The sequence below is a fragment of the Nipponia nippon genome, unplaced genomic scaffold (genome assembly GCF_047370975.1).
Source record: "Nipponia nippon isolate SJK-2023a ecotype South Korea unplaced genomic scaffold, ASM4737097v1 scaffold_14, whole genome shotgun sequence".
NCBI lineage: Eukaryota > Metazoa > Chordata > Aves > Pelecaniformes > Threskiornithidae > Nipponia > Nipponia nippon.
Window position 1 is genome coordinate 6,215,251 of NW_028262330.1, and position 27,711 is coordinate 6,242,961.

The 27,711-nt window shown below is 51.7% G+C and overlaps 1 protein-coding gene across 1 annotated transcript in view; it reads left to right on the top strand.

The window, feature by feature from the left end:
- SLC39A11 (solute carrier family 39 member 11) overlaps positions 1 to 27,711 on the top strand; it is a 117,121-nt gene that overhangs the window by 48,602 nt on the left and 40,808 nt on the right. Inside the window, exon 7 of the mRNA XM_087750878.1 lies at positions 23,832 to 24,002. Coding sequence (XP_087607004.1) covers positions 23,832 to 24,002 — 171 coding nt within the window. The remainder of the gene's footprint in view (positions 1 to 23,831; positions 24,003 to 27,711) is intronic.

A 27,711-nucleotide genomic window follows, 5' to 3' on the forward strand; every position in this document is an offset into this window, starting at 1 on the left:
TTTCCCCAGCTCTGGGTACTGCTTGGCTGTGCTCTGGGGAACGCTCTGGGAACATAACGGGTATTTTCCACATCTAATGGGTACTAAGTGGAATATTTCAGACTTAATCACTGTTGAATCATTGACCTTTCCTTCATATTTACATGTTTTAGAATCGCTAAAGCTGTGAAAAGAAAAAAAAAAAATCCCAAAGCACACTGCTGCCTTGTTTTGCAGTTGTCTTTACTGCCTGGGGATGGTGGTGAGGAGCAGGGGAGCTGGTATGGAGATGGCTGGAGAACATGTAAACGTGCAGTTCTCCAGGGCCCTGCATATCTGAGGTCTTTGCTGTTAGAGATGTAAACGCGTATTTAACGTGGCTGCGTGAGAGGCTGGGAGCAGAAGCGACTGTGTGGTGGGGTCTTTGTAGCCGCACTAAGCAAGTGAGAAGATTTCTTTTAGACCTATAGAAAGGGAGATGGATGAAATGCAATAGACCTATCCCTCATTCCCTCTGTTGGGAGAAAAAATTCTTATTCTGCTTTTTTCCCCCCAGTCAGCAGTGTGTTTGGGGTGCTTCTGTTCTTCCCCAGCATCCCAAATCCCTTGGTTTCCCATCACTTGCAAGTTGTTTGTAGGGAGTGAGGAAGCACGGTACCATCTGGACGGGTCTGGGAGCCCCCTCTCTCCCTCTGCAGCTTTCCTCTGCTCCCCTCGTCCTCCGGCTCCTCTCCAGCCCGCTGCTGCCATGCGATCACAGGCATCGATGCTGAATCGAAACGAGATTTTTACTGGGGTTGCTAACAGCTGGCTGCCTCGTGGATGCGTGAAGTAAGGCGCAACGTATCCACATGAAATGGAGTATGGGTGGATTTGGTATGAATCGCAGTGAAAAGTCTGTGTCTAGACTTGGTATTTGACGTGTGGGATAATCACTAGGCTTTAATTACTACAAAAGAGAACCCAGCCTTGTCTTTAATGTATCTGGGTAGGCAAGGGATGTAATCTGTATTTCTCTGCCTCCCTTGGAACAGATTGGGATAAAGCTGAGGAGGGTTTGTTCGTTCCTCTGGGTGCAGGTGAAGCCCCCTCCGGTGCCGTGGAGGGACCCGGCGGGCTGTGCCCTCCCTGCCGCGGGGGCTACAGGCTTCCTTGGTCCCTAAACCTCCCCCTGCCACCCCAGGGCTCGGGGCAGCTCAGCCTGCTTGAGTTTGCAGACATTAAAACCAGGGGAAGTAGTTTTGGCAGGGTCACCGCAGGCTGTGGGACTGGAAGGCCAGGTTTGACCCCGGGCTTAAATCATAGCTACGTGCGCAGTGTTCTTGGGTAGTTCTCAGAAAGGATTTACATACAGCATCGCACCTTGAAACCTGAGCTGTGACTCATGCTCCTACAAACTGTATATTTAACAGCGAGGCATGTTGATTCTTTGTCGTGTCCTGGTGCCGAATGATTCACGTCGCTCCAAATCAGATTACGGAGCAGAGTGGGAAGGCAACGATGTTCCCCATCAGCCTCCTCCGCTCTCGCTTTAACATCCTCGCTACCATATTGCAGGTGGAAGATCTTATGTCCGAGGAGATGCTTTCTAGGTGTGCTGAGGGTTTCACAGCAACGTGGCTGTAAAGTGCTCGGAGTAGAATACCAAATATCATTTTGGTGCTCAGCTGGGAGCATCCTCAGTGGTTGGCACAGCCCTGGGGAGTTAAGAGTAGTAGTCTCTGAGCCGGCTGCTGACCCAAGCCACAAATAAATGTCTACTGAAGTACCTGGCTAACCAGCAGCATCTCTGCTCGCTCATCGTCCGTCCTAGACGCACGGACGTTTATGCCAAGGGGATGTGATGCGCTTCTGGCATCGTCCTGCCAACGCTGTTAAGTCACTAATATTATTAAGGGGAATCAGGGTTTGTTTTAATGACTTAATTGACTTTTGGTGGGGCGTGATTTAGGAAATGGTACTGTGGCATTCCTGAATAGATGTTCAGTAAGTAAATCCAGATGGGTTTAGTAATTGGAAAAAGATACTGATGTTTGAAATAGTGTACTTAAGAAATGAAATTTCATTAAACTTGTTACTTAAATGAGCCGTGAGGTTTGGGGGCATTGTAGAGAAACCTCATTACATAGAATTTCTATTTTTTTCCTTAAATTTGAGCTGCTGCATCAAACCAGCTGCAATGTCGCAGAGGCTTAGGCGGTGTTTCAGTTGGGGAAGGCCTGGAGCAGGGGAGGTGGGTGGGCTGGGGGCACCACCAGCACCAGACCCCGCGTGGGTCCATCCTGCTGCGCAGCCCCAAGACCCACTGTGTCCATTTTGGTAGCATCACCCAGCCTCTGCTCTAATTTTCTACCTCCTTCCTAAGGCTGTCTTTTTTTTTTTTCCATTTTTGCTTTATTTTTCCCCTTCAAAGGAAGTTACCATGTACCAGGGCTGCTGGAGTGGACTGCACACCAGAAGAAGCAGACTCTGCTCACGTAGCAACTCTTTCATCAGTGCCCAGGCAGTTCAAGTCCTGTAATGATGTAGTAAACTTCTGATGAAAGGGAGGAAGGGAGCTGGGGAGATAAAAGAGGAGGTGAAACCCCTTAGGGACCAATACAAAGAGAGGGTGCGAGCTGTGTGGTGGGATTGATACTGATGCTTCAGGCAGCGCATGGGTATGGCTTGCTTCTGTCTCTAGTTGTGTCCTTGCAGCCAGAAAATTCACTTTTTGCTCTGTTACTGCTGGTTTCAGAAAGCCCAGCTTTGTCCCAGCTTTTCAGGCTGCCCTGATCTGCAGTTGTCTCCCGGTGCCAAGGGGAAAACTCCGTAGAAATGGCCAGTTCCCATCATAAAAGCATGAGCGGTTTGCTGCCACTTACCCTGTAAATTTTCTCCTTGTTCCCTCCTTCCCTGAGCAGAAGCAGAGGCCATGGAGGAGGGATGATATATAAAGCCTCTCCAGCCATGAAACCCGTCGTGATTCATTGGGGTAATATTCAGCTGGAGCCTCGCGTGTGCATCTGAAAGGTTCCTTAAGTCATTGCAACTTATATAACGCGAGGCTCCTTCTGCAAAATGGGATGTTCACCAGTTTTAGATGGTTCCAACTGTATTTGTAATAACGTTGACATGTTCATACTGTGCTTGGTCCGGAAAACTGCTGCTTTCAAAAGGCATCAATTCATTTTGAGTTTTAATAGCCAGTCTTGATGATGAACGCCTCTGGCAATGTCTGTATTGATTTAAAAACATCCTAATGCCCCTTTCTGGAGTGTTTCAAATGTTTATTGACCATCCTTGTCAGGCTGGGTTCTGTGGTTGGTGTTTATAGTCATGACTAAATGTGAATTTATATACGCAGAGCTTCAAAAAAATAAATAAAATCAGAGCACATAATCCCTCATAAAGGGATGAAATGCCTTGTTCACACATACGTCTGTACCCACGTTATTCTGGTCACAGCCTTGCTCCTTGGATTAGGAATTTTGACTTTATGGGCCTAAATGCAGCCTGGTGGTGCGTTCTCCTTTGCTCTTGGTCAGCACTGTCACTGGGTATAAATGTCGTCTTTTGTTCTGCTTTCCAAGATGCACGTAAAAATGTTTTGGATATATTTGCAGAGGACCCAGTTCCGCACTCCTCCACTTATCACAGCCTGCAGTAAATAAACCACTCAGTTCAGCAGGTTGCTCTGGGTGTAAGTTGTTGGGATTTCCGACTCCCAACAGCCTGATCCCTAAGGAGATGTCAACCTGGGACCTACCGGGAGAGCCCTGGCTCTGGGCGACCTGTGCTGTGTCAGGACTGCCCTTCTTCATCTCCGAGGGCTCTCGAGATGGGGATCTTTGTGTTGCATCAGTTTATTGTTGCTCATTTCCACCTTGCTGGGGGAGCAGAGCCTGTTTTGACACATCATGGTGCTTGCATTATTACTAAGAGGGAGGAGGAGGAGAACCAGGCTGCAGCAGCACCAGCAAAATGACTTCCAAATTCCTTGGGTGGCTTGTTTTTTGGGTTGGTTTGTTGGTTGTTGTTTTTTTTTAAGATACTCTTGAGTTAGCAGTAGGTCTTTAAAAGAGTTCAGCTGCCCTTTGAAAAAGAGGAGAAATCTTGAGTTGTAGTTGGAAGGTTGTCAGACCCTTTGAAGAGGAGGGAGAAGTCTTGAGTTGGAAGGCTGTCAGAGGTTGGGGGCACTTGAGGAACGGCTCCTCAGGATAAGCCTGGCATAACATTTGGTTGCTTTGTCCTTTGCTTCATTCTCAGTTGAACAGCGCTGTAATGAGCGTGAGAGCTGCTGGCAAGCGTGGACAGCTGCTTTATCTGCCCTCAGAGGCATGAGCTGCCTCCACATTTGCCGCTTTCACGACCGCTTGGGCAGGGAGAAGCGCTGTGCCGAGAGGAAACAACGTCCCTCTCCGCAGACGACATCTGCTCCTGTGAAATGTGCTCTTGGCATCTCGTACCGCTTCCTGCTGTTCTTTGCAAGCGTTGTCTTTCATGGCTTCTTGTTAACGCATCCTTCTTTCCTGGGCTTCATCCAGTGTCCTCCTAAATGAAATGTGGCCAGAAGGGCTTAGCCTAGCTACAGGCTTTTCTGTTTAATTCTGCTCAACTATTAGAGTTGCAGGAGAGCTACAGCATTATTTCTATCATCTCTCTTTCAAGACAAGGACCCTTCAGTGGGACCTGCAGGTGGCACTTGAGCTTTCCAAGGGAGATGGTGCAGGTGGAAGAGGACAACGCAAAATTAGCTTGCTAGGGATTCGGTGTACACCAGCGCTGGTGGCATCGCTGGAGGGTTGAGTTGTGCCCTGCAGGTATTGCCATGGAGGGTGCGCTGTGCAGCAGTGCCTCATGCTGTGCATGGGGCGCAGAGGGGACGGACACTATCTGGGAACTGGAAGCTGTTTGCTGTTGGATCTAGCTGTGTCTTTTGACTCTAAAAATGAAGGTAGCAAGCAAAGAGGGCTAGGTAGGTCTGTAAAGGCAGCAGGGTTCCTCTTCTAAAGTGCTTGGTGGCAGATGAGCAAGTGTCTTCATGCCTGCTGTGTGTGGTGGTGCGGGAGGGGCAGCTCCTTGGGAGACCTTCTCAGCTGGCACCATGACCTGCACACCCAGCCCGCAGGACCATGGGTGCCGGGGATGCAGGTAGCATCGTGCTACGTGTGCTCTACTCTGTGCTCCTTTTATTTCAGGGTGATTTGTTGATAAGCCTCATAGATTAAAGTCTGTTGAGTGACATGCTGGTTAGGACCCATGCTCTGAAATCAGCTCTGCTGGCAAGCGTGGAAGTTGCAGAGAGGCTTTCTGTGGTGCTTATGGCCATTAATCAGAGGAGTCATTTCCCAAATTGAGCCTTGTTAACTCTGTGCAATATTATCAAGGAGCTTTAATTTCCTGGCTACACCTGACAATCTGTTAAGTCTTTTTAATTCTGCAGCTGTATAAAACAGGTTACTCAAACTCATTTCCATCCTCAGCCTGTTGATGCAGGCAGCTCCGATGGCTTCAGCGCGGTGCTCGGGGGCCGGCGATGCTGCGGGGGTCAGACGCGTGTGTGCACGCGTGTGTGCAGGGGAAGGCACCGGTGCTGTAACTAGTCCTCTAGTAATAACTCTGCTGACTTAGAAAAGTAACAGGGCATTGAAACATGCCCTGAGGAACATCTCCAGAGATGCGTGTTGCATCAAACCTGTGTCTTCGCGGAGTGGTTGTCCTGCAGCTTGGGAGCTGGCTGGAGGGCTGAAATCCCATCTCAGCCCAGTTCCAGGCTGGAAGGGGATTAGCACAAGTGAAGCTTGGGAGAAACACCACTCCACTGCAGCTGCATTCAGGAAACCCTTAAATTTCAAGGTTTATTAAACTGAACTAACAATCAGTATCATTGCCTCTGGAGTGGATGTTGTTTTGGCTTCATTCAATAAGCACAGTAATTCATTTATTTTCTAGCGATGGTTCTTTAGTTGAATGGGGATGGGAATAATTTTTAGTCGCCCTAAGGATGCTTTGGAGGAGTGAAATGAAAATCAGGAGCTCTAACAGTCAGTCTGCATTACGGCAGCAATATTAGCCGAGGAGTGATGCCAGGGCATGTACCATGAAGTGTAGGAAGGCCATCATCATTACTTTGAAGGACAGGGAATAAACTGCATCAAAAAAAAAAAAAAGGGCTATTCCCCACATTCAAACTAAACAAACATTTTAAGGATAACGAAGCATATAAAAAGCCATAACCCAGCTGTGTCATCGGGGATTGACCATGGCTTCAAGAGTGTAAAGGTGCGTGTAATGGGGTTTGCAACGGATGGGCCAGGGATTGGAGCAATCCCCAAAAAGGAGTTAGGGGAGGGCACTGAAGTGGTCCCCAGCCCCAGTGCATCTGCACAGAGCAGTTTGACCACGTTATGGAGACGTGTGTGTGTGTGTGTATATCCATATATATATGGTAATTTGCTGTGTGGTTCTGGTCATGCTTTCAGGTGTTCTCTTCTCTGCAGTGTGGCCATCAAGGGATCTATTTAGGTAAAAGCCTGTGCTGCTTTGGGATTTTTAATTGTCATCCTGTGCCTGGCGCGCGGCGGTGGTTGGGGCGTGCTGGGAGCATCCTGCCTCTGCTTCTGCTTCGAGTCGGCTCCGAGAAAGCACAAACCTCCACAGTGAAACTGCAGCTGTTCTCCGGGTGCAAGGAGGAGCACGGGGGAACACCGAGAACCGTATTTTTATTGCCTAAAAGCATGAAGCGCTTGTGCAGAGCTTTCTGTCTTTGCAAGGCTGCGCAAATTGTTCCTGAGCTGCTGAGAGATGGCTAGAAATTGGTGGGCTGGCACCCTGTGTCCTGGCTGGTGGGTGTTTGGGTGCTCAAATGCATTTGTGGAACTGAGCCTGCTCCCCAAAAAGATTGATAAATTAAGATTTTGATCTTGTTTGTGATTTGGAGCTGATGGGTTGTGGCTGGGAGCTCTCAGTGAGGTCTCCTGCACCGCTGCTGCCACAGGAGGCTGTGCCCGGTAGGTTTTGCTCTTGCACACCAGTTCGGCTCCAGTGTAAATCACTTGTCCTCCTCAGGAGCAGAGGGTTGGGAACCTTTTGTCCTTCTGAAGGCAGCGGGTTCGTTTTTCCTAATCACTGGTTCTGGTGTGATTTGTGCTGCTGATTTCTTTCCGATCTGATTTCAATTTCAACACGTTTTCATTTCAGTTCACTGTGTCCTGAGACAGTTGTTCATGTCCAGGCCTCTCTTTTATCCTTTTCCATGTGGTATATGGCACAGGATGATGGAATATGCCTTTTCACTGAAAATCAATGTTTTATTCCACCCCCCTCCGCAAGGAAGCTTTCCCAGATATGAGTATTGATTGTTTGGATAAAAGACACATTTACGCTATAATTGCTCTTTAAATCAGGGGGGCTGGTGGGTTTACACTATAATTGCTCTTTAAACCAGTGCGGAGCTGGTGGGTGCTGGGTGGGTGCTGGGTGGGTGCTGTGGGATGGAACTGCTCCTTGGACAAAGATGTTTAGAGATGTGCCAAGTGTTGGTTGTCTGGAGTGCTTGGATAACATTTTGATGAAGCCTCTGCTCTTGGCCAGGTTATGCACAGCACGGAGCTGCTGCGGCGCAGCCGTCACCTGGTGCACCTCGGGCTTCGGTGCCATCAGGGGGACTTCAGCACTATCAATATTTTCAATGTTACTTTCAGTGCATGCAGATCCTGACAGGCTCCCAAGAGGACAGCTGGGCGGCAGGGATGCGCTGCTGTGTGAAATGGCAAATAGCCGGCGGTGCTCTGCAGCAGAGGCAGGCACCTTCCCGGGGTCCCTGTGCTGGGAGATGGCACCTAGCTGCGGGGAGCCGGCGGGGGTCCTCTCTGCCCCAGTCCCCATGGGATACGGGAGGATGGCTCCTGCCCACGGCCGTGCAGGATGATGGTGCTGAGCCTGCCTCTGCGAAAGGCGATGCCTGCCCCTGTCAGCGGTGCGTGTGCACCCACTTGCAGCTCTGCAGGGGTTGGTGGCCTCTTCCCGAACCAACCCAGCCTGCATTTCCCCCCAGCGCACCCCGATCCTGGCTCTCTGCCACCACCCGGGGGCACTGGGAGACCCAGGGGCACCAGAAACTGGTCCTTTGCTCCTGGCACTGGGGTGACCATGGGTTCAAACTGCTCCCTGGGGACCAGTGACGGGGGCCTGCCAGCCCAGGCCAGCTGGAGAGACGGTGCCCAGGGTTGGAATGGGAGATGCCGCATGGTTACAGAGCAACTTTTACATATTTGAAGGAAAAAGCTCTGCAAGGGGCAGAGGTAATGAGGGCTGCGCTCCCGCGGCTCCTGCCTCGCGCCGAGTCCCTGCTGCCCAATAAGATACAGGCTGTGATTGAAGCTTTGTTGGTGACTGGATTTTTGCAATGGCTGTATTTAATTTGAATTTTTCAGCATCTAAAGAGAGGGAGCTCCTGCTGGTGCCGTTCCCAAGAAGGGAGCCCTAACTGCAGAGCATCCCCCCACTTCATTTGCCTGTTTCCTTGAAAAAGCGAGTAGCTTTGAGGCAGCTGCCCTGCTTCCCCTGCCTCCAATCTGCCTGACGCTGCCTGCTGCATCCCAAAGCCATTCAGCGATGCCCAGGGGACCCGGTTGAAAATATGCTTTGTGGCTGGGACAAGGGGAGAGGGATGTGGGGCTGGGTGGGTGACCCTCACCTGGGCTGGGGCAGGTCCATGCACCAGTGATCCTGGTCTGCGCAGCCGCCAGGAGAGGTGCTGGATAAATAACCCCAATTAGAGAGCCTTTCTGAGATATTTCTGCCTTTCACATAGGCACCACTGGACTGAAATGATTTTTGGTTTCAAGCTGAGCCCGTGTAATGGGTTAGCTGCTTAGACATCCTGTCCATCATAACGTCCCTCTCAGTGGGCTGTTGTAGATGAGGGCTTTATTTCATCCCGATATTGGGAGGCAAACAGCATTCAGCCTAGCTGGGTGGGTTATTGTTGGGCTCGTGGTTGTTTTTCCCTTGGCTGCTCGGCACAGAAATAGTCTGTTCCTGGCTCGAGCAGGATCCGGAGAAGCGGTGCTGTCCTCCCCTTCGGAGGATGCACCGGGAGTTACTTCATCTGGGTTTGGATGCAGAATAGCTGCAGCATATGAGCAGAGATCTCAAACTGGGCTTTTTCTCTCTTATTTTTCAGTAGGCTGTGGAAGCAGGAGGGTTGGTGGGACTGGAACAGCCCCAGCACCCAGAGCAGGAGCCAAGCCTGGCAGCTGCCTGCGAGGGAGGTGTGACGAGAACGCGCTCCCCTGAACGTCCCCATCACCAGGGCCTGGGCTGGGGTGGTGGGGACCGATGGGAGCAGGGCAGGACCCGCTGCTGGCTGCGAAGGCATCGCAGCCACTGCAGGGACGGAGGCGACAGCGGGGTTTGGCGCTCAGCTTCTTGGGAGCTCTGCAGAAAGAGGGCTTTTATTTTTTCTTCTTAAAGACTTGGTGGTTTCTCATCTGTATTTGTTGTAAGCTTAAACTAAGTCTCTCTATTTTTTAAACTGTGTTATCTGCAAGTCCTAAAGCTCAGGCATATTCATTGCCATCTGTGTGCCTCTACGTAACAGCAGGGTACTTGCCCCGGGCCCCAGTTTTGCCCTCGCGGGTGTGAGCCGAGCGGGTGATGCCCTCCATGGCACGTGCTGCTCAACGGTAACGCCAGCCCCAAGGGCATCCGGAGAGAGGAAGCAAAGCTGAGACTGATTCTCTTCAAAGCCTTGAGATGTATCTGTGGCAGCAGATGGTGCGAACCGCCTTAAAGTCAGTATGAAATAGCACTGAATTCCCAATTACATATAATTAAAATGGTGCTTATTTATTTATTTTACTGCCAATGGGTGGCTCTCCTCATATGAGAGGCTCCGGCCGCAGGCTGAGGTGTGGTGCTTTCCCTGCAAGTGGGCGGCAGGAGTTTACGACATCCACAAGTGATGCTCAGATTTAAAAATAATCAGTAAAATATTTGTTAGGCTCTTTCTGCCCTGGAGTCTCTCTCCAGTGTGCAAATGGGAACTGTCCCTTGGTATCCCATCCTAGGAAGATGCAATTTGTAGAATAACTTTTTTTTTTTTTGAAGTTGCACATCCTTTTCCAGGTGGATCTCTGCAGCTTTCCCAGAGCACGGCGAGGTGGCTGACACACTGGGCTCTTAACATTTCATTAGCCTCAGAGGAGACCTTGGCCTGCTCAGAGTTGCAGCCACGCCAGGCTCGGGGGTATTGGCCGTGCCTGGGAAGGTGCATCGCTGCCGGGTGCGAGAGCCCTGCGAAACATCCGTCATTTTATGCACTGTCAATTTTTTTTGTTATTTTGATTCTGGGGTTGGTCTTTGGGGAGAGCAGGACTGGCCTCAGCACCGCATCTCTGCGTGTCGTAGGCATCAGGGTCCCACTGTGCAGGGATCAGGAATACCTTCAACTGGAAACAGGAGTTGCCTGGGAGACTTAGTGCTGAAGGCTTTTCCATGAAAAGGCAGATAAAGGCAGTTTAAAACAATCCTTTATCAAAATACTAGAGGAAAATTCAAGAAATGGATTTTTTTTTCCATGTATGTATGTGTGCTTCCCAGCTGAATTCCTGTGCCGCGGCGGAGGAAGGAGAGCTTAGCGCCATTCTGCCGGCTGAGTCATCCCCGTCTTCCCACCCCGGGCTGAGAGAGATCGATTTGCTTTGGATTCAAAGGAGAGAAAAAAGAACCCAGCTTCTTCCCGTCATAAACACCAGTGGTGGTTCAGATCCCTTTTTTTTAAAATTGATTTTTGAGAGGTATTTTCTGCCCTCCCCTAGGTCCAGGTCTCCGTACAAGTGGGGAGCAGCCCCCAGGAGATGGGGTCCCTTGGATCTTCTAAATGTTGAGGATCAGAGACCCACCAGAACATCCCCTCTGCTCTGTCCCTACCAACTGCAGTGAGCTCGAGCCTGGTGAGGATGATGATGGGCACAGTTTTGTGCTCTGCATGGCTGGGGCTGTGTCATAACCCTCTGCGGGGGCAGATGTGGTCAGGCTCCTGGAAAATTAGCATGTCCTTGCTGCAGGGCTTGGAGCGAGCGCAAGGGAATCCTGGTGCCAGTTGGGCCCTCCTGGGTGGCTGGGCTGGAGCCAAAGGCTGTAGCCACGCAGCCTGTCTCTACTTAAACTCTGCTAGAGACAGGAGTTTTCATTTCTGAGACGTTCATCCTAGATCCATAAATCAGAATGTACTGAAGGAAAAAAGCCCAGACCCAAAGCGAAGAGTCTCATCTTGCAGCTGAGGCTGTTGCTGAATCCTCCGTTTCACAACGTAATGCTGCAAGTTGAGCCCTGGTTTTGCTTTTCTGGTTTTACCCTAAGGACTCCCTAAAATAGGAAAATTAAAAATTTAATAGTAGGCTAGGTAGTGCTGTCACACAGAAGAAAAACACTGAGATCCTTTCATTAACGTGGGAAGGTGTCTCCTGCTCCTCTGGCAGGGTTCAGTTTAAATCTGTTTTCTTCCCCTTGGGCATTGCCCTGCTGCGATGGACGGGTTCCTCTGAAGTGGGAGAAGTGAAATCTCCTGCTCTCCTTCCCGGGTGCTTGTTACACACCGGCTAATGAGCATCCCTTGGTCACAGACTGGCCGTTGGGGTGGGAATGTGCCTGTGGGTGCCATTGGGATCGAAACCCTCTGTGCCGGCATCACTGGGGGTTCGGGGAGGGGAAGCACTGCAGCGAGGTCCCATGGGAGGGACGGCACGTGGGGTCCCACCACCCGAGCCCCACGCCAGCCGTGGCAGCGCTGCTCCTCTCCAGGCTGCCCGCCAGGCCTCTTTCCATCCCGCAATCCATTTGAAATCTGCTTTGTTTGCAAAAATATTGTTGTTCTGCTGGAATTTGTTTCTGTGGATCAAGGGGGTAGCTTGCGTGCGTGCGATACCATCAGGATATCACACTCTGAAACTCAGCCGTCTCCGCAGCGCGGGCGAGCGGGGGATGATGGATTGTGCTCCTGAAAGCAGCCTGATGGTCTGGTTTTGCCAGGAGAGTGGGCAAAAATCCAATTTGCTTGTCCCTTTGGGGGGAGCCAGGATTGATTTTCTAAGTCCGAGGGCTGAGCTGCTGAGAACAAAGGAGCACTTTATTTATTTTCCTCAGAAATCGATTATTTATTCACTTTATTTTTCAGATTATGAGAATAGCCCCTTTTCCCAAGTGTCTATTCTGTCTGCCCGGCCATGACAGTGACAGATCCGGAGGGATCGGTGCCTTTCCCTCATGCCGGGCTGCAGCTGGCAGGGGATGAGGATGGGGACCCCAGATGTGTCCCTCCAGATGTGGTTTTATCCCAGAGCATGCGTGATGCCACTGAACAGCGAATGCAGCCCGCGCCTTGGGAAACTCTAGGAACTGTCTTGCGAGGAGCTGGCGTGCACTGGGGAAACATCACCGTCTGCGGCTCACCGGTGTAAAGGGCAATGTCTGGTGCCACCCGTTAAGCTTGGGGGCAGCCTGAGGTTGGTACGTGGCTCTGCAGCTCGAGGGGATGGGGCTGAGAGGAGGCCGGATCCTGCCTGCCTTTCCAGATGGGTAAATCCCCCTGCAGAGGCACGGAGGATGGCATCCCGAGCACCAGAGCCCGCCAAAGCCGCTCGGCAGGGGCTGGCGGTGGAGTCGCCTGAGATGCGTGCACAGCCACGGAGGGGTCCATGGGTACCGGACCCCATGGCACCGACAGGGTGAGGGAGGGCAAGGGGCGGCCGGGGCCCCCTTCCCTTCTGGGGGAGGCCTCGCTCAGACCATTACAGAGGCTGCAACTGGCCTGTGCACCCCTGGATTTGATAAGTTGTTGCTTTGTAATTTCTCCTAAGTATCCCCTGTCCCTCATCTGCAAAAGAAAGGCGTTAATTCGGGAAAGATGCTGCTTGGAGAAGCGTTGGGTTTGGAGCAGGGCAGTTTCTGCCTCTAACTTGGTGCTGGCAGTGTCGCTCGGCTGTCATTACAGGCACCGCTCCATTCTGCTGCTTCCAGCTCTAGTTAAACCTCTGGGCTTTAATGCATTTATTCACTGATTTTTATTTTCAAACAAATTTAATTAATTTGCAAAGAGAATTTCTCTAGCCAAAGCCACCGTGTCCTTTCCAAATAAAAAAGAGGAGTAGGCGACTTTGAATAATGGGTATGCTAGAGTGAAAGAATAAGAGAAATAACGGAGAGCCAGAACTGAGCAGCTCTTCTTGCTTGTCTCTAGTTTGGCGTCTTGAAAGCGCTGTAAAGGGATGTCGTGGTAAAAAGCAGACGGCAATAACCGCTGTTCGGTTCTGCTCTCTGGGATGGCAGTGGCTACAGTGGGGTTGTGTTTGTACTAATAGCTGCTCCTGGAGACTGGGCTGGCCTTAGCTTCTGCTCTGTGGATTTCCATACTTTCATTCAGCTCTTATTAAAGAAAATAAAAAAAAAAATAATAGGCAGGAGAGAAGTGCACTCGGAAGATGGGCTGGGGTATAACGTGGCAATGAGAAGTGGATTGAAATGCAGGTGTGTGCGGAGGGGAGACGACACCAGAGCATCCTTGGGTGAGTTGGCTTGTTTGCAGCTGGGGCCCCGGCCTGCCGGGGCGGTGGTGGGACCCTGCGGTGACGGTGACGGCAGCAGACAGCTCCGCTGAGCCCGTGGTTGCGTGCCGCTGTGCCAGGCTGCCTTGGGGCTGCTTGGAGGAGGGTCAGCGTGAGCCCCGTCCTCCCAGCTGCCCCCGTCGCTGTGAGATTATCATCTGAGCCCTGATAAAATACCTCCTGATAAAAATTCCTGTTTTCTTTTTAAGCAGGTAATGAGATTGACTATTTTTTTTTCTTCCTTCAGAGATTTGTTGCATCTGATCTTGCTCAGATCAGAAGCAGTTCCCTGCCAAGGATCAGAGATCCGAACATAGCTCAGCCCTCTGAAGTGATTAAATTAACTCGAATGTGTAAAATTTCAGCATAAAATGATTCAGCGATGCACTTTATCTACTGGGAACTCTTTAAAGAGCTCTTGGAAGTTAGTATGAATTAGTTTGCTTAAAAGGACCTGGTGCATGTAATTACATTTAACATCGTGCTGTCACTCTTCCCCAAGAAATTAATCTTTAAACACTGCAAACATTGAGCGCTGAGGTTTTCGGCATTCCTCCTGTCTTCTGACATTAGGCAATCTGTGTCACCCGAGGGGCGAGCAGCGCCTTGGCCTTGCCCTTACTGCGGGTTGCCACCATGTGCTTGGCTGATGCCACGTCACCTCTGTCACTCGGGTTTTGGTCCTTCACTGGGAAGCAGCCTTGGTGGCACAGCTCACCGCAAGGCCCCGTGCCTTATCAGGGAGATTTCCCAATGATTTCTGGGGCAGGAGCATGCGGTGATGGGGTTCAGGTAGTTCCCGGGGCTGGGGTCTCCCTCCTGAGCATCTGCCCTCGCACAGCGGGTGCAGCGAGGGATTCTCCTCTGGCAGACCCCGCTTCAAAGCCTGTGCCATGGCCGTCGTCCTCTGCATCCTCATGGAAGAGGCTGCCACGGCATCGACATTGCTGTGAATGGGGGTTTGGTGGCCGCAGGAGTGAATCCCTGCGGCTCTGGAGGAATAAGGTGCTGGTTTGATGCTTCCAATTGAAATTTCCAGAGGGCTGATTTGCCTGGGCCAACTTTGGCCAAGCTCTGCTGTTCCTTCCCTTTATTGCATTTCTCTATCGCCTTTCCCTCTGAATGAAGAACTGCATTACAGATTCATTTTTCCCATACAGAAGTGCACCCAAATGCACACTGGCAGCTCTTTGGGATGATGGGAGCTTTCCCGGGTGCAGGAATTACATGGCAGCTTGAAGGATCACCAGTGGCAGGAGATAAAGCAGGGCAGCAAGAAAGATCCGTGCATCGCATATCTGCCTGTACGTGGTTTCTCAGGCCGCTGTGGATAAATGATGGCATGCAGGGGGCTGGAGCAGTGATTTCATGTGAGACTCGATGATGGATTGCTGGAGCAGCAAGGGAGAAGTTTGTGCATTAGGATCGAGGTTTGGGGGCACAAAGGGGGTGCTTGCAAAGTGGGGGGAGGCTGGGAAGGGAGGTGAAGTGGTGCAGCACCAGCAAGGATGCTCCGGAGCAATAGCTGGGAGCGTTGCAAGAAGGAGGTGCCCTGGGTCCCAAGGGAGCAGCGGGGGAGCACTGGAAGCGTGCTGGGTCTCTTTTCAGGCTGGGTTGTTACCGGTGTGATGTTTGAGCTGGGGTTTGGGTGTCAGGCTCCCCTTCGCTTGGTAGTTAATGCTCTCTGGAAATGGGGTGGAGGAGGGACCCGGCGGGGCTGGTGCCGGCGCAGGGCAGGCTGGCGTGCTCCGGCGTCCTCCTGACTCCAAACTTCAGACGGATCCCGGCAATAATCACGGGTCTGAGAGCAAGTGGTAGTCAGTCATGCTGAATTAAACAACCTTTTATGAAAGCTCCTGTGCACGCTTGAATAAATGAAGGTGCCTAATAGACAGTGAGTCATGACACTCTATTTATCTTCCTTGCTGAAAGCCTGGGCAGATGCAGGGACCTCTTTTATCTGCCAGAAACACTGGAAAATGAATTTGTTATGTACAGGGGGCTGCAGGGGTGAGATCATGCCAGCAGGCGGGGGCTGCAGTCACTGCAATGTGCAAATGGGTGTCACGGGTGTCCTGCTCCAGTCCCTGCCACAACACCCGGCACGGTGGCGGCATTGATGGCAGTGGGCTCTGCTTGGGCACCCGGAGCCTGGGCAGCCTGCGCTCTCTGCTCAAGTAGACTGAGCTTTTGCTAGCAGTAAATAAATGCTATTTTTCTAAAAACACCCTTATTTTGACCACAGTTGGACAACTGTGAGGAGCTCCTTGTTCAGCAGCTTTGTTCTCTGCATGCAGACTTTCCAGGAGCTGGATTTTCCCTGCTTTGAGGACTCATTCCTTAAAAGAAAACCTTTTCCCTTGGCAGTTTTATTTCCAGCTCCTCTGTGATCCGGGCTGTCAGAGCTGATCAGAGCAGAGGTGTGCGACCTGGGACTCCCGCCTGCTCCCCTCTGCCTGGCTCAGAGCCTCCGGCACTCGCTGCCTCTCCCTGTACCTGTCTGCAAAGGGGATAGCAGTTATCCCATAAGAGGTGCTGTGCATAATTACTTATAGTAATTAAAACCTCTTATGGAGGTGTTGGATAAGAGCAGCGTGCCTGTGCGGTGGCAGGGAGCAGATGCTTGCTAACACCCATCTGCTCTTTAGCATCGAGGCCCTTCTGTGCTCCCTGAAATTCCTGCTGCAGCAGCACAAGGAGGACAAGGAAAACAGGGATGTAGAGAAGTTTAGGAGGGGGATGAGCTCCCATCACTCGCTGCCAGCATGTGCGAGGAATAGCTTTGTTTACGTGTATGGGATCTATGTGATTATTTGTGTGCACTATGGGATGGGCACTCGGTGCTGGGGAGAGCAGTTGGACTGATGGCTTCAGACCCAGGTGCTGCCGGTAATCCTTGAAAAAAGCCTTTAAAAAAAGAAAAAGAAGATGAAGAAAGAGAACGGTGGTGTCCTCAGAAGGCAGAGCACGCTGTTGTAATGCAGAGCGATGCGTGGGTGCCCCTGGGAGCGTGCGTGTGTCTGGCTCCGCTTCCCGAGGGCTGTGGCTGTTGATTTTGATGCAGTTTCTCTTCTGGGGTTTCCTCACGGTCAAAAAATGAAGGAAAACGAGAGGCTGGGGAGAAGGGGATGGTGCACACCAGTCCACGTGTGGAGGGGTGTGCTGGGGAATGGTGCTGCCTGCCCTCCCACAGGCAGTACCAGCTGCCTTCTGTAGCCTTCAGACGAAGGAGGGATGCTCCGTACCAGGGTGGTCCTCCCTCTGCCCCCCTGCCCGGGGTCTCTGCAGACCCCCAGAGATGCTTGCGCTGTCTGGCTGCGGCCGTGGCACTGCATGCGAGCGGCGATGCCTTCGTGTTGCAGCAAGAGTTGGAGTCCAGGGTGGATTTTGCAGCGTGGAAGCGCCGATGGGACCCGTGTGCCACAGGGATGAAGCCCAACTGCCGCCAAGCATTTGTTACATCTGCTTAAAGTTAATGGAGTATTGAAGGTTTATGGAGACGAGCAGAGCAGGGAAAGGGCTTGGGTTTGCAGAGTGAGAGACATTAAGAGCGTCATGCTTGCTGCACAGGCAAGCATTTCTGTAAGAGGCTTGCATTGACTATCAGGCCTTTGGGAATCTTAGAAATTTTCCAAGTAATTTTGATTTATCTCAGCCATTAGGGGAGGGAATTTAACATGCAATTATTTTCTGCACCTTGGGAGGGGATGTCAACTACTTGTGTTATCATTTTCTTTAGCAAATGGTTCTCTCTTCCCTACCCCACCCCCGGACAAGGAGTCAGACCAAGCTTGCTCAGCTCTCCTGGTTCTAACAGAGCAGCTATAATGCATAATACAGATTTCCAGCTGCAAATGAAGCAGGTGTTGGCAATAACGAGAGCAGTGTGTGGTGTGGGGCTCGGAGGAGCCGAGAGGAATTTGGCAGCAGGCTTGCTGGAGCCGGGCCGGCCGTCGGCCTCGCGTGCGGCTGCTGCTTTGCTGCTACCTGCGCTTAGGGGGTGCGGTTGGAACAGATATCGTAGAAACAGATGAGAAAGCCAGACATGGCTGGGTGGAGGCTTTCAAAGTAAGAGTATTTGATGCTTTTCTTTCTTTGCCTTGTTCCCGTGCGCATCAACACCAAACAACCTTTACAAATAACCAGCGAGCGGCAGTTAATCATAGATTTTAATAAGTCTATATTGTGCATCCGTGCTCGGCACTCTCTCTCCTTCCCTTCTCCCACACTTTAGAGATGGGAGCTGACAAATTTTTATAATTGAATTTTCATAAATTCATCGCTTGCAAGTCTAATCTGAAGGAAGAAACCCCGGGGCCCCTGGTGCAGGACTCGCGTTGCTGTGAGAGCCCGGAGATCCCTCCCTCAGCTGCTGGCAGGTCTGGATCCCTTCTTGGCGAGGCATAGTCTTACTGCAAGAATTTGATGGGGAAATCAATGGGGAAAAGTTGGAGGAGGATTTTGGAGCTGTAAATGATTTTTCTTCCAGCATCTTCAGCCAAGGGAGGTTCCAGGTTCCCATGAGCGTGTTTGCTCCGGCATGGAGAAAGGAGGAGATGCAGGGATGCTGCCCGTGAGAGCGTGCCTCCGCCGGCGGGTACCGGCTCCCTCCAGCCCTGCTCCGTGCCATGGGGATGGCTGGAAGGGGAGGTTTGCAGCTGAATCGAGACTAAAATGGGTCTCAGGCTGCCTAAGAGGGGTTGCACGGGCTCCTAGCCCAGAGACTTTGCCGACAGGGATTTGAACAGCCCCAGCCCCGGCTCAGCAGCCTGGCTGAGCACATTTGACTTCAAGCCTTTGAGAGTTATAGGAGGAGAGAGGCAGGGCTAAAGCCAGGCCTAATTGGAGTGGAGGAGAAGCGCTCTAAAGCAGATGTGAAAAGCTAGAGAGCTCCACAGACTTTGGTTTGAATTCGGGAGCTAAAGTAGTGCAGTAAAGAGGGGTTTTTTTGAGCACAGAGTAAATAGCAGATTCGTCTGTTTGTGTACTGCTTGCGAGTGCAATAAAGCTGAGCTCATGGCTAATGCAAACAGTTTTCATTAAGAAATAATCAAAAATAAAAAGCCATTTCACATGCTGATAAGAAACCAGTTGGGTTTTATATTTCACCAGCAGTTTAAGCCATACTCAAAGCCATTTATCTTTTTCCAGTGCTGGCTGCAGAGGATATGAAAAATGTAGCAGGCTGCACATATGTAATTAAACTTTTGGCAGAATCTTTGCCCTGCAGCTTTACTAAGAAATTCAATAATGATAAATCGAGTAGAATATGTAGAGGACTTCTTGTGAACAAGATTTAAAATAATGTATGTGGCACAGATAATTATTTGCCACATAATTGTCTTGGCAACGTTCTTGCGCGTACCCTTGTCTGATTGTGTCAGCTATTCTTTAAAAACCACCCCTTGGTTCTGCTCTTATCACTACTCCAATTTGCTATTGAGGCTTTCCTGATTTCCAGCCAAGTCCGTGTTTAGCCGTAATTATTGTTTTGTTCCCCTTAGCCTGCAGCGTTTCAAGCTGGGAGCACTTTGGGTGCTGCATTTTGTATGACAGCCGCACAAGTCCCCTCCCATGCTGTGTCCAACACTGCGAGCTGGTATCATCAGTCCCCTGTAATTATCTTTTTTTTTTTTTTTCCTTTCCCCACAGCAATTGGAAGCAAAACGCATCTCTTGACCCATGTGCGGTTTGTAGTCTCACTGTTATATGTGACACTACTGGGAAAATTATGCTGGGGTCGCCTCCCTGGTTTTGGTGTTGCTGCCTTTATGCTCTGCTAATGCACCAATAATTTGTATGAGAGGCAATTTTGTGTTCAAATTGTCCATCTAAACCACCCTCTGCGCTTCCCCTGGAAAAGCTGCATCTATTCTGTTTATTTCCCACAGATCTCCCCCATTTGCTGCTGGTGGGAGTGGAGCTCCTCGCCCCTGCGGGCACCGTGGCATCCCCCTGTCCTTTCCCACCGCCGTCCTTGGAGGTGCTCGTAAAAAGTCTAATTTTCATCAGAATTTTTTTCAATAGTAACAAGCAGACTACTTGTAAATAAAATAATTAAAAAAAAGTGTATAACAGGAGTGATACCTGTGTGCTGGGGCTGAATGGATACCTTAGCAGGTGGCAGGCTCATGTTAAGCAACAGAGCTGGTCTGGGCATTTGCTTTCATTAGTGAGAGATGTGAAATGGATCTTTTCTGGTAATTTGATAACGGGGAGAGAGCGCTGCCAAAACGCCATGGTAATTCTCAACAGAATGGGGAGAGCTGAAATCTCCCCAGCTACGCCACACGAGGAGATGAACGTCGGCCATTGCATCCCTTGCTCTGCTCCTTCGTGGAGCTGGGGCAGCTGAATGCCTGCGAGGGGAACGTAGGTATCGGTGTCTGATGCTCTCGGGCATCTGGTTTCCGCAGGTACGGGCAGCTCAGAGGCGCAGAGGTCCCTCTGCGGCATTCATAGGTCCTCTCCAGGGCTTTCCCCTGTGCTCGTGGCCAGGCGTTCAGCAAAGCACACTTTTTCTCAATGAAAATTCACCCACAAATGAAGCTCGGGGGAGCTGAGATCAAAGCCTGGAAGAGAGAGCTGGCAGGGCTTTGCTTTGGTGTTTAAATGCCGGCAAAAGCTTTGCTTTGCCTTGCTGCAGGAGTCTTGGGGGACAGTGCTGTTTTGCGGTGACCCCATCAAATCCAGGGACAAGGGAAATAAGGAGAAGGTATGGCTGGAATAAGGCAACAAAAAGCCTTATAAACCAGCAGCTCTGAGCAGTGGGAGCTTCCATGCGTGAGTGCATCTTTGTGCTTGCCGGGATCGGTTCGGGCAGCTGGGCCAAACTGGAGCAGGAGGCGGCTCTTCCCTCCCTGGGTGCTCCGTGTGTGTCCCAAGGGGACAGTGAGCGATCCTGGGCATCGTGCCACCGCGGGCAGTCCCCCCCCGCCATCAGTCTGGGGAAAGCTGCAATTCCCCAGGTAACGGTGCGTGAGAAATAGCCGAAAGGGAGACGGGAGCGTAATAGCAGGGGGACAAACCAACGTCTTTGCAAGCAGAGCAGATGCCAAGGCAGAGTGGTTCTGTTCAGAGCTTGAAAGTTAAGTTTTTGGAGGCTCTGATGACATTTGGTTTATCGGTTCTGTTAAGTGCCAAGGGAAAGGCAGCTGGGAGGTTTTGAATTTTTGGCTTGTTCTGCCTAAACCACGGGGGCAGGAACTGAGACACCTGGGGTTTTCACCCGTGGCTCTGCTGTGGATTTGCTCCGTGGCTCTGGGTGAGGTAGTCCTGCCTCCTGGGCCCGTCCCCTACCCGGGAGCACATGGGCATCGGCCATGCTGTAATGATCAGATTGTCCCTGATAAAGTAAATCCCTGGATTTACTCATTTTGTTTAGCTTATCCCAGAGAAGATGAGGGTGATGCGGTCAAGGACTTGGCCGGAGCAGCAACGTGGGGCGATGGCTGGCTCCTTGACTTGGCGTGTTGTTACGTGCACTGCTGCGGCTGGAAGGAGAGGCTGGATCGATGCTCCAGGCTGAGCCTGGTCCCAGTGCAGAGCTGGGGTAGATGAGAAAGGGGTAAGAGAAGAGCTAAGATTGCAAAAGATGTGTTGGACGCAGGCTTGTGCTTGTTTGGATGGCGCGTGCTTCTTTTGAGTCAAACAGCTGCGTTCGTTTGTTTTTAAGCACAGTCTTAAAGTCAGAAACGCTAAGGATGGACTGGACCAGGTCACATCATGAGATGAGTGAAAAGAAAAAGGAAAAAAAAGTAGAAGAAAATTGCTAGTGATGGAGTAGCTCGCCTGGTGTCGGTTACGCCGTTCTTAGCTGGTGCTGTGAGAGATGAGAGCGCAGCGGAGGTGCTACCGCACTGTCAGCAGGCAGCTTTTTTGGCCTGATTGAAGAAAAACCAAGTCACTGATATTACATTCTGCATTTTCCCTGCATTCCCCCAGCAGATACCAGAAGTCTGCAAAACGCAAAGCTTCCCCAGCAGCCACTGAAACCTCTGCTTTCAGCATTCATCCTGCATTTGTACCTCGCAAAAACTGCCTCAAGAGCCTAGGCTGCCCTGGCTGTCGCGGCGTTGCGGTCGCTTGTGCTTTTATTGAACACTTGTTGCTTTCTATATAGGGAGAAACGCTGGTGTTTTGTCACTTGAATGTAAGTGCTCTTCTCTAAATGTCGTGTAAACCGTTTTTCCTCCTCCCTGGAAAGCCCTTGACTGGGATTCCTGCACCTCTCTGCATCCTTGCATCATCCTGGGTTTTGTGTAGGTGGTCCTGCAGCGTGAGCGATGCCGGGAGCCCAAGGGCAGCACGGGGCCGGTGCCGGGGTGCAAACCCATGCCCGTTGTGCTGCGGTGATGGGGCTGCCGGCAGCGTCCTGGGTGTAGGTCCACGGGTCAGCGTCGGTGGCCGGGGCAGGGTCAGCTGAGGATAACACTGTTTGTGGGGCTAGGGGGACATGTGCCAAGCAATTAAAGTAATCCATTGGTCTGGCAGAAGAAGGGAATTTCATCTGTAAGTGGCTTTAGCCTTGGCTGCCCCTTTGCCAGGGGTCTGCTGCGCCAGCGTTCCTGCGGTGAATTGGACAAGCTGCTCTGCTGGATCTGGTTGTCCTTGCTATTGCTTAAAAAAAAATATTTATTTTTGTCCCTGCAGGCTGGAATGAAGCTCTGCCATCAAATGTTACTGCGCATTATTGACTGGGCTAGGATTTGGGGACAGAAAGTGTCTGGCTCCGTATGGCTAATGACAGTGACTGTGTTTATCTGTGCGGCATCTTGCTCTGTTTGCAGAGCGGCAGCGGCGATGGCCTTTTGGGGGAAAGCGTGAGAGTCGTGGGCGTTGTGGTTTGCAGCCCTGGCGATGCCCTGCAGGGACGCTCCTGTAGCACGAGAGGTGGCAGGAGGGAATCTGCCGGAGAGTCGTCTGGTCCCACTGCAGACAAGTGGGGTTTTAGTTTTTGCCCTGCTTTTTTGGTACCAAAATACATTAAATTCTTGGTTTTATTTTCTGTGTTGTTGAGGACCATTTCAGGATGCCTTTATGTGTCCGTTTTTGTGTTACAGATGGCAAGATGCGAAGTGTTGCTGACACCCCTGCTTTCCCAAGGTGACCCCTTGTGTCAATTTGCATGAGCCCTCTTACGCCGAGGTTCTGAACCGGCGCTGAAAGCGCACGCTGCGCGGCGTGCAGCGCGGCGGTCAGGCATCGTCCTGCCTCCGAACAGCAGGGGAAGCAACTGGCGTTCGGTCAAAACTGTTTCAGACGGCTCCTTACACTGCAAAAAAACTCTTGGGGTGGGTGGGTCAAGGGAGAGGAGAGAGAATGATATAAATCCAGGGTGAGAGAATTATATTGTTTAAATGTCAAATCTTCTTTAATATGAAGCCGTAGCTGTGGCTGCGTGAAGTTAAGGAATTTGTGCTCCTTGTTTCTTGGCTTCCCTTCGCCTTTTCACGCTGAAAGTGAACAGCGAGGGGTTCGGTGTGCGTAGGCTTTATTACGGTGCTGCCTGGTGCTCGTTCCGCCCTTCACAGCCCTAATTGGGGCTTGGGTTTTAGTGGCGTGGTTTGAAATAACCGGTTGAAATAGAGCTGATAGTAATGGTCCTGCTGGGAGCAGAGGTCTGGGGGAGCCCAGGGTTATCCGGTGACGTCTTAGCAAACGGCAGCGGGAAATCTTTTGGTAGAGGAACAAATAGTCACTAAATACAGCTCAGTGCACTCGTTTCATGACAGGGGTGAAAGCAAAATGAAGTGTTACAGGGTTGTCCTTCGTCAGCAAAGGCAGTGGAAACGCAGACCTGCCAGGTTTGGGGTTGGCGGGGGGGAACAGCCTGGTCTCACCGCGGGTTGCTGCGGCTGCTGCTCGGCAGCTCTGTGCTCGTCATCTCCGTCAGCCACCGGCCCCAGCGCTCGTCCCCGCCAGATCCAAACTTGGGGTCTGCAGGCGGGCGTGAGCCCAGGGGTGATGCTGGGGAGCTGTGTGGGGCCGGGAGCGGGTCCCCAGAGGAGGAGGAGGCAGAGGATGAACTTCTGCTTTGCCTCAGGGTCTCCCTGGCCCATGGGCTCTGTGGTCTGCGTGGGGGGAATCCCCCTACCCTAACCTGAAATGAAGGGGAAGGGGGGCAATGCACACACCTTCAGCCCTGCTTTGGTCAGTGTATTTTCTTCTCTCTGCTTTTTCCTTCTGGGAGAGGAGGCAGTAGATGCCCAGCTGTCCGTCTGTCACCCTCTCGGCTGACCCGGCTGTTTTCTGTACCCCCAGACAAAGGTGAGAACGGGGAGCCCTATCAGAGGAGGAAGGGCGCGGGGGCCAGCCTGCCAGATGGCCCCCCGGTGTTCCCCGCGGCCCGGGACGGTGCCCCGACAGCCGGCAGCAGCAGCTGGAGGCGGATTATGCTGATGATCCTTGCTATAACCATCCACAACATCCCAGGTAAGTCCTGTCTGTCTGTCTGTCCATCTGTCCCTGCTCGCGGGCAGCCTCTTCCCAGGGTTGGTGCCATCCTGGGAGGATCGTACAGGGCTGTCGCCTTCCCTCCCTTTTTTTCTTGCTGCTTGCAGGTGACACTCACCGAGTGGGTGCCTTTTGAGAAGGTCTATCACGTCAAATCTTGCTCTCTTGGTAGGGCTGAACCATGTAAGGTCTTGGCAGCAAAACCCCCTATGAGGAGTGGGCTCGGGGGGGGCCTGCGGGCTCGGGCTTGCTGCTGCATCTTGAACATCTGCAGCCCCGCTCGCTACTGCCAGCCTGTCGTGGGCAAAAATTGTAAATCTGAGAGTATATTGAGAAAGATGACACTGTAGACAACAAATTTTGGTCTCTCTTCGTTTCTCTTCTGGTCTGTGTACCAGCAAGAAGTGCATTTTAAAGCACCGCTTCTTTGTGGGAGCTTGTACAGGTGGGGTTTTCTTATTCAAGGGATGGAGTTTGCTAATAGATGGAAAACTGGAGAGCCCTGAGTCTCAGAGGGCTGTGTCCTTCCAGGGGCTGAGCTTTGAGACTACAAAAAAAGATGTGATAAAAAAAAAAATTAGATAAATTTGTAACAGCTGAGGACACTCAGCTGCTTTGTAACTCTTGGTGATGTTGAAAGTAATAGAAGGCAACCTTTTCAAATGTTTGCTTTCCTCCTCTCCCCTCCCTCCTCCTCTTCTCCTTCCCTTCCCAGCTCAGTCTCTGCCTGTCTCAGGTTGTAGCCTGGATGGGGGGGTGCAGGGGGAACAGGAAAAGGCTTTTCTGCATAACTTGGATCTGTAAACTTGGGGGAAAAATGATGAGTGCCTTTGGAAGAGCCGTGGTTTCCGAGCTGGCGTGAACGCGTGGCTTGTTGGCAAGGAGGCGGCTATTGTCAGCCGTGAGAGCTGCTGCAGCACGGGGCTTGCTGTAACCGTCGGAGCCGGGGAGGGGGGAGCTGCCTTGTGTCGGCACGTGTGCTTTTCGCTTTTGAGAGCGACTTTTATCCAATGCCAGGGCATCTGTCTTAAATTCCATCACAGGATGGGCTTCCCGGGTGAGAAGGCTCCGTTATGGGTCTGTAATCACAGATCCTCTATTTTTCCCCCTGCGAGGGCACCCCAGGATTGAACGGCAGGAAAAAAAAAACCCAAAGCAAACACACAGTGGGCTGTCTCGGCGTTGGAGCTGGGCTGTGCGTGGCCGTTCTTCTCCTTGAGCTCTCGTGAGCTGCCGTCCCTTCCAGCCTTGCTGCTACTTGCTTGTCTCTGGGCAGTAATAGCTTCCTTCCAGCCGGTCATCGGTTCCCAGCGCCCTTGGGTGCTCCTGCTCCCATGGATTTTCCTCTTTTCATCCCCCTTTTTTTTTTTTTAATTATAGGTAGCTAGCTCAAATGCCTTAGTTCAGTTCTATGTATTGCTGGGGGAGGCAGATGCCTGGCAGACGAGGCAAGCAGGGAGCTTTAGATTAGCCACACACGCAAAAAAAGGGGAAGTGCTTGCACCGAGCAAACTGTAATTGGATTTCATCCTTCAAATGAGTTTCAGGGAGCCCGGGTTAAGAGCTGGGCGGTGTGTAGATCTCTCAGCCTCGGGCCGTGTCAGCTGGGGATTCCTGTCTCTGTCACTGGCAAAAAAAGAGAGTTTTGTAGAGGAGTGAACAAAGCGTCACCCGTAGCAATAGGTTAATGGCAATGTGGCCGTGGCTGCTGCAGAGACGCTGGTCTAACCTTTCATTGCTTCTGCAAGAGCACAAAGCCACCCTTGGACAGTTAGAGGCTCAGAAATTCTGTCTTGCATCTTAAAGGTCACAATATTAACGCTTAATCTCCAGAGAGGTGTGTGCGAGCGGTGGCCTGCGGATGGTTCTGCTGCTTGGCCCCTGCCCGGAGGCTCAGCTCAGCTCAGCAGGGGTCTCTGGGTCGTGGTGGGGGTGTCTGTCCCTGCCAAGCCCAGTCCCCAAAGTCCCCCTCCTGCTCTTTTCCAGCTGGTGGTACCTTTCCAGCAGCCCCACAGCACTGTTGTGGGGCTGGGTGGGTGACAGTGGCTGTTTGTGCTCGGTCGGGCCGCTCACCGATGGCAAAGCCCTGTACCAATGTCCTCCTTTCAACGGGGATTTGCCCAAAGTCATCCAGAGGTTTCAAGTCGCAGAAGCTGGACTTGAGCCCACGTCTGCCGTTGTGCTCCCCAGAGCCCTGCCTGCAGGTCACAGCATGCCAGCACCAATTTTGCCCTAATAAATAATTCAGATTGTGATTAAAAAGGGAGCTTGTGACCTGCCCTGCTCATTACCAGGGTCTCTGGTCTTTCTTGCATGAAGCAGATGCTGGTCCAGCCTCTTGGTGAGCATCAGGACGGGGCTCGGCTTGGCTTTTCCCGAAGTCCTTTTGCTTTCCCAGCAAAGTCTCGGCAGCGCTGGTGGCACTTCTCCGATCTGCTGCGGCCCCTGCCTGCGGCGCAGGGTTTGGAAACAGTGTAATGCTCTACCTCAATTATCATCCCTGCGAGCGGAAAGGCTGACACTATAATTAGCGCAGACTCCTGCGGCGTAATGACACCTCGGTTAGCGTGTGGGGCGGCAGCGCCTGTGCTGGGGGAGGAGGCGGGAGGTGCTGCGCCGAGAAGTTGGGGATGTTCGGCGCCTCGGCACAGCCGCCAGACGCGGGCTGCCGGCTCTCCCGGCCCCTGGGTTTGCAAAAATCACTCGGTGCTCACTTCGGCAGCAGCACGCGGCTCCGTTACCGCGTCTGGTGCTTGCTCTGCTTCCCCGTGAGCCCAATGCACTTGCAGGGACCCTGTCACCGGAGGGTGTCCGGGTGGTTCCCAAGGGTTTTCTCTCCTACCCTTGTCTTCATAACGCTTCATAAAACTTCACATCCCTTGGGGGGGCCGCTGCAGCAGGGAGGATGCAGCCGGGAGGGGACTGCTCCTGTCCACGCTCACCTTGCTGGACCTCTGGTCTGGCCAAGTGCCTCCGACGGGCTGGAGGTGGTCTTGGACCTCTGAGACCTGCGATGTTTTACAGCTGAGCCCAAACTCTACCAAGTCCCTCCGTCCGGTGGTTAAAACCCTCGCAAGGACCGTGTCTGGCCCTGTTCTGCCCTGCCGCTCCTGGGGAATGGGCTCCCTCTTATTATTGCCAGCAGAAAACAGTTTTATTTACTTTGAGCCCCATTTAGGGATGAACATGTTTCAGTCTTGGCAATGCATCTATCTTTGGTTTCAGGCAAATGTGCTAGAAGCCAGTTAATGTGCGGGTGAGATAATTGAATGTAAAGACCAGCCTCTCGCATTCAGTTTGTATTTAGTGGGCTCTGCCAGCAAGCAAAAGGTTTGTTAATTTGTTCCAAAGCTGGGACTGGCAATGTAAAGAATAAATTGATAATGACAGGAGATGCCAAACTTCAGACTATTCCTGCTAATTAATATTCATATATGCCGGGTTTAGTGGAACATTAATTATGTATTTAATCAAGCCCTGTTTATTCTGGTTTATCTTTGTACCTTGGGTGGCTGTTATGCTGAAGACTTCACATTAATTAAAATGTTACTGGTGTATCACAAATAACAATTAGCGAGGTGTGAGTTGAACCGCCTTTCTCTTTGCGCTAATTTAGAAGGGAGGAGGAGAGCCTGGTAGGACAGAGTTCGTGGGGCCGCTGCCGGCTCCCCGGGGAGGTCCTGGAGGG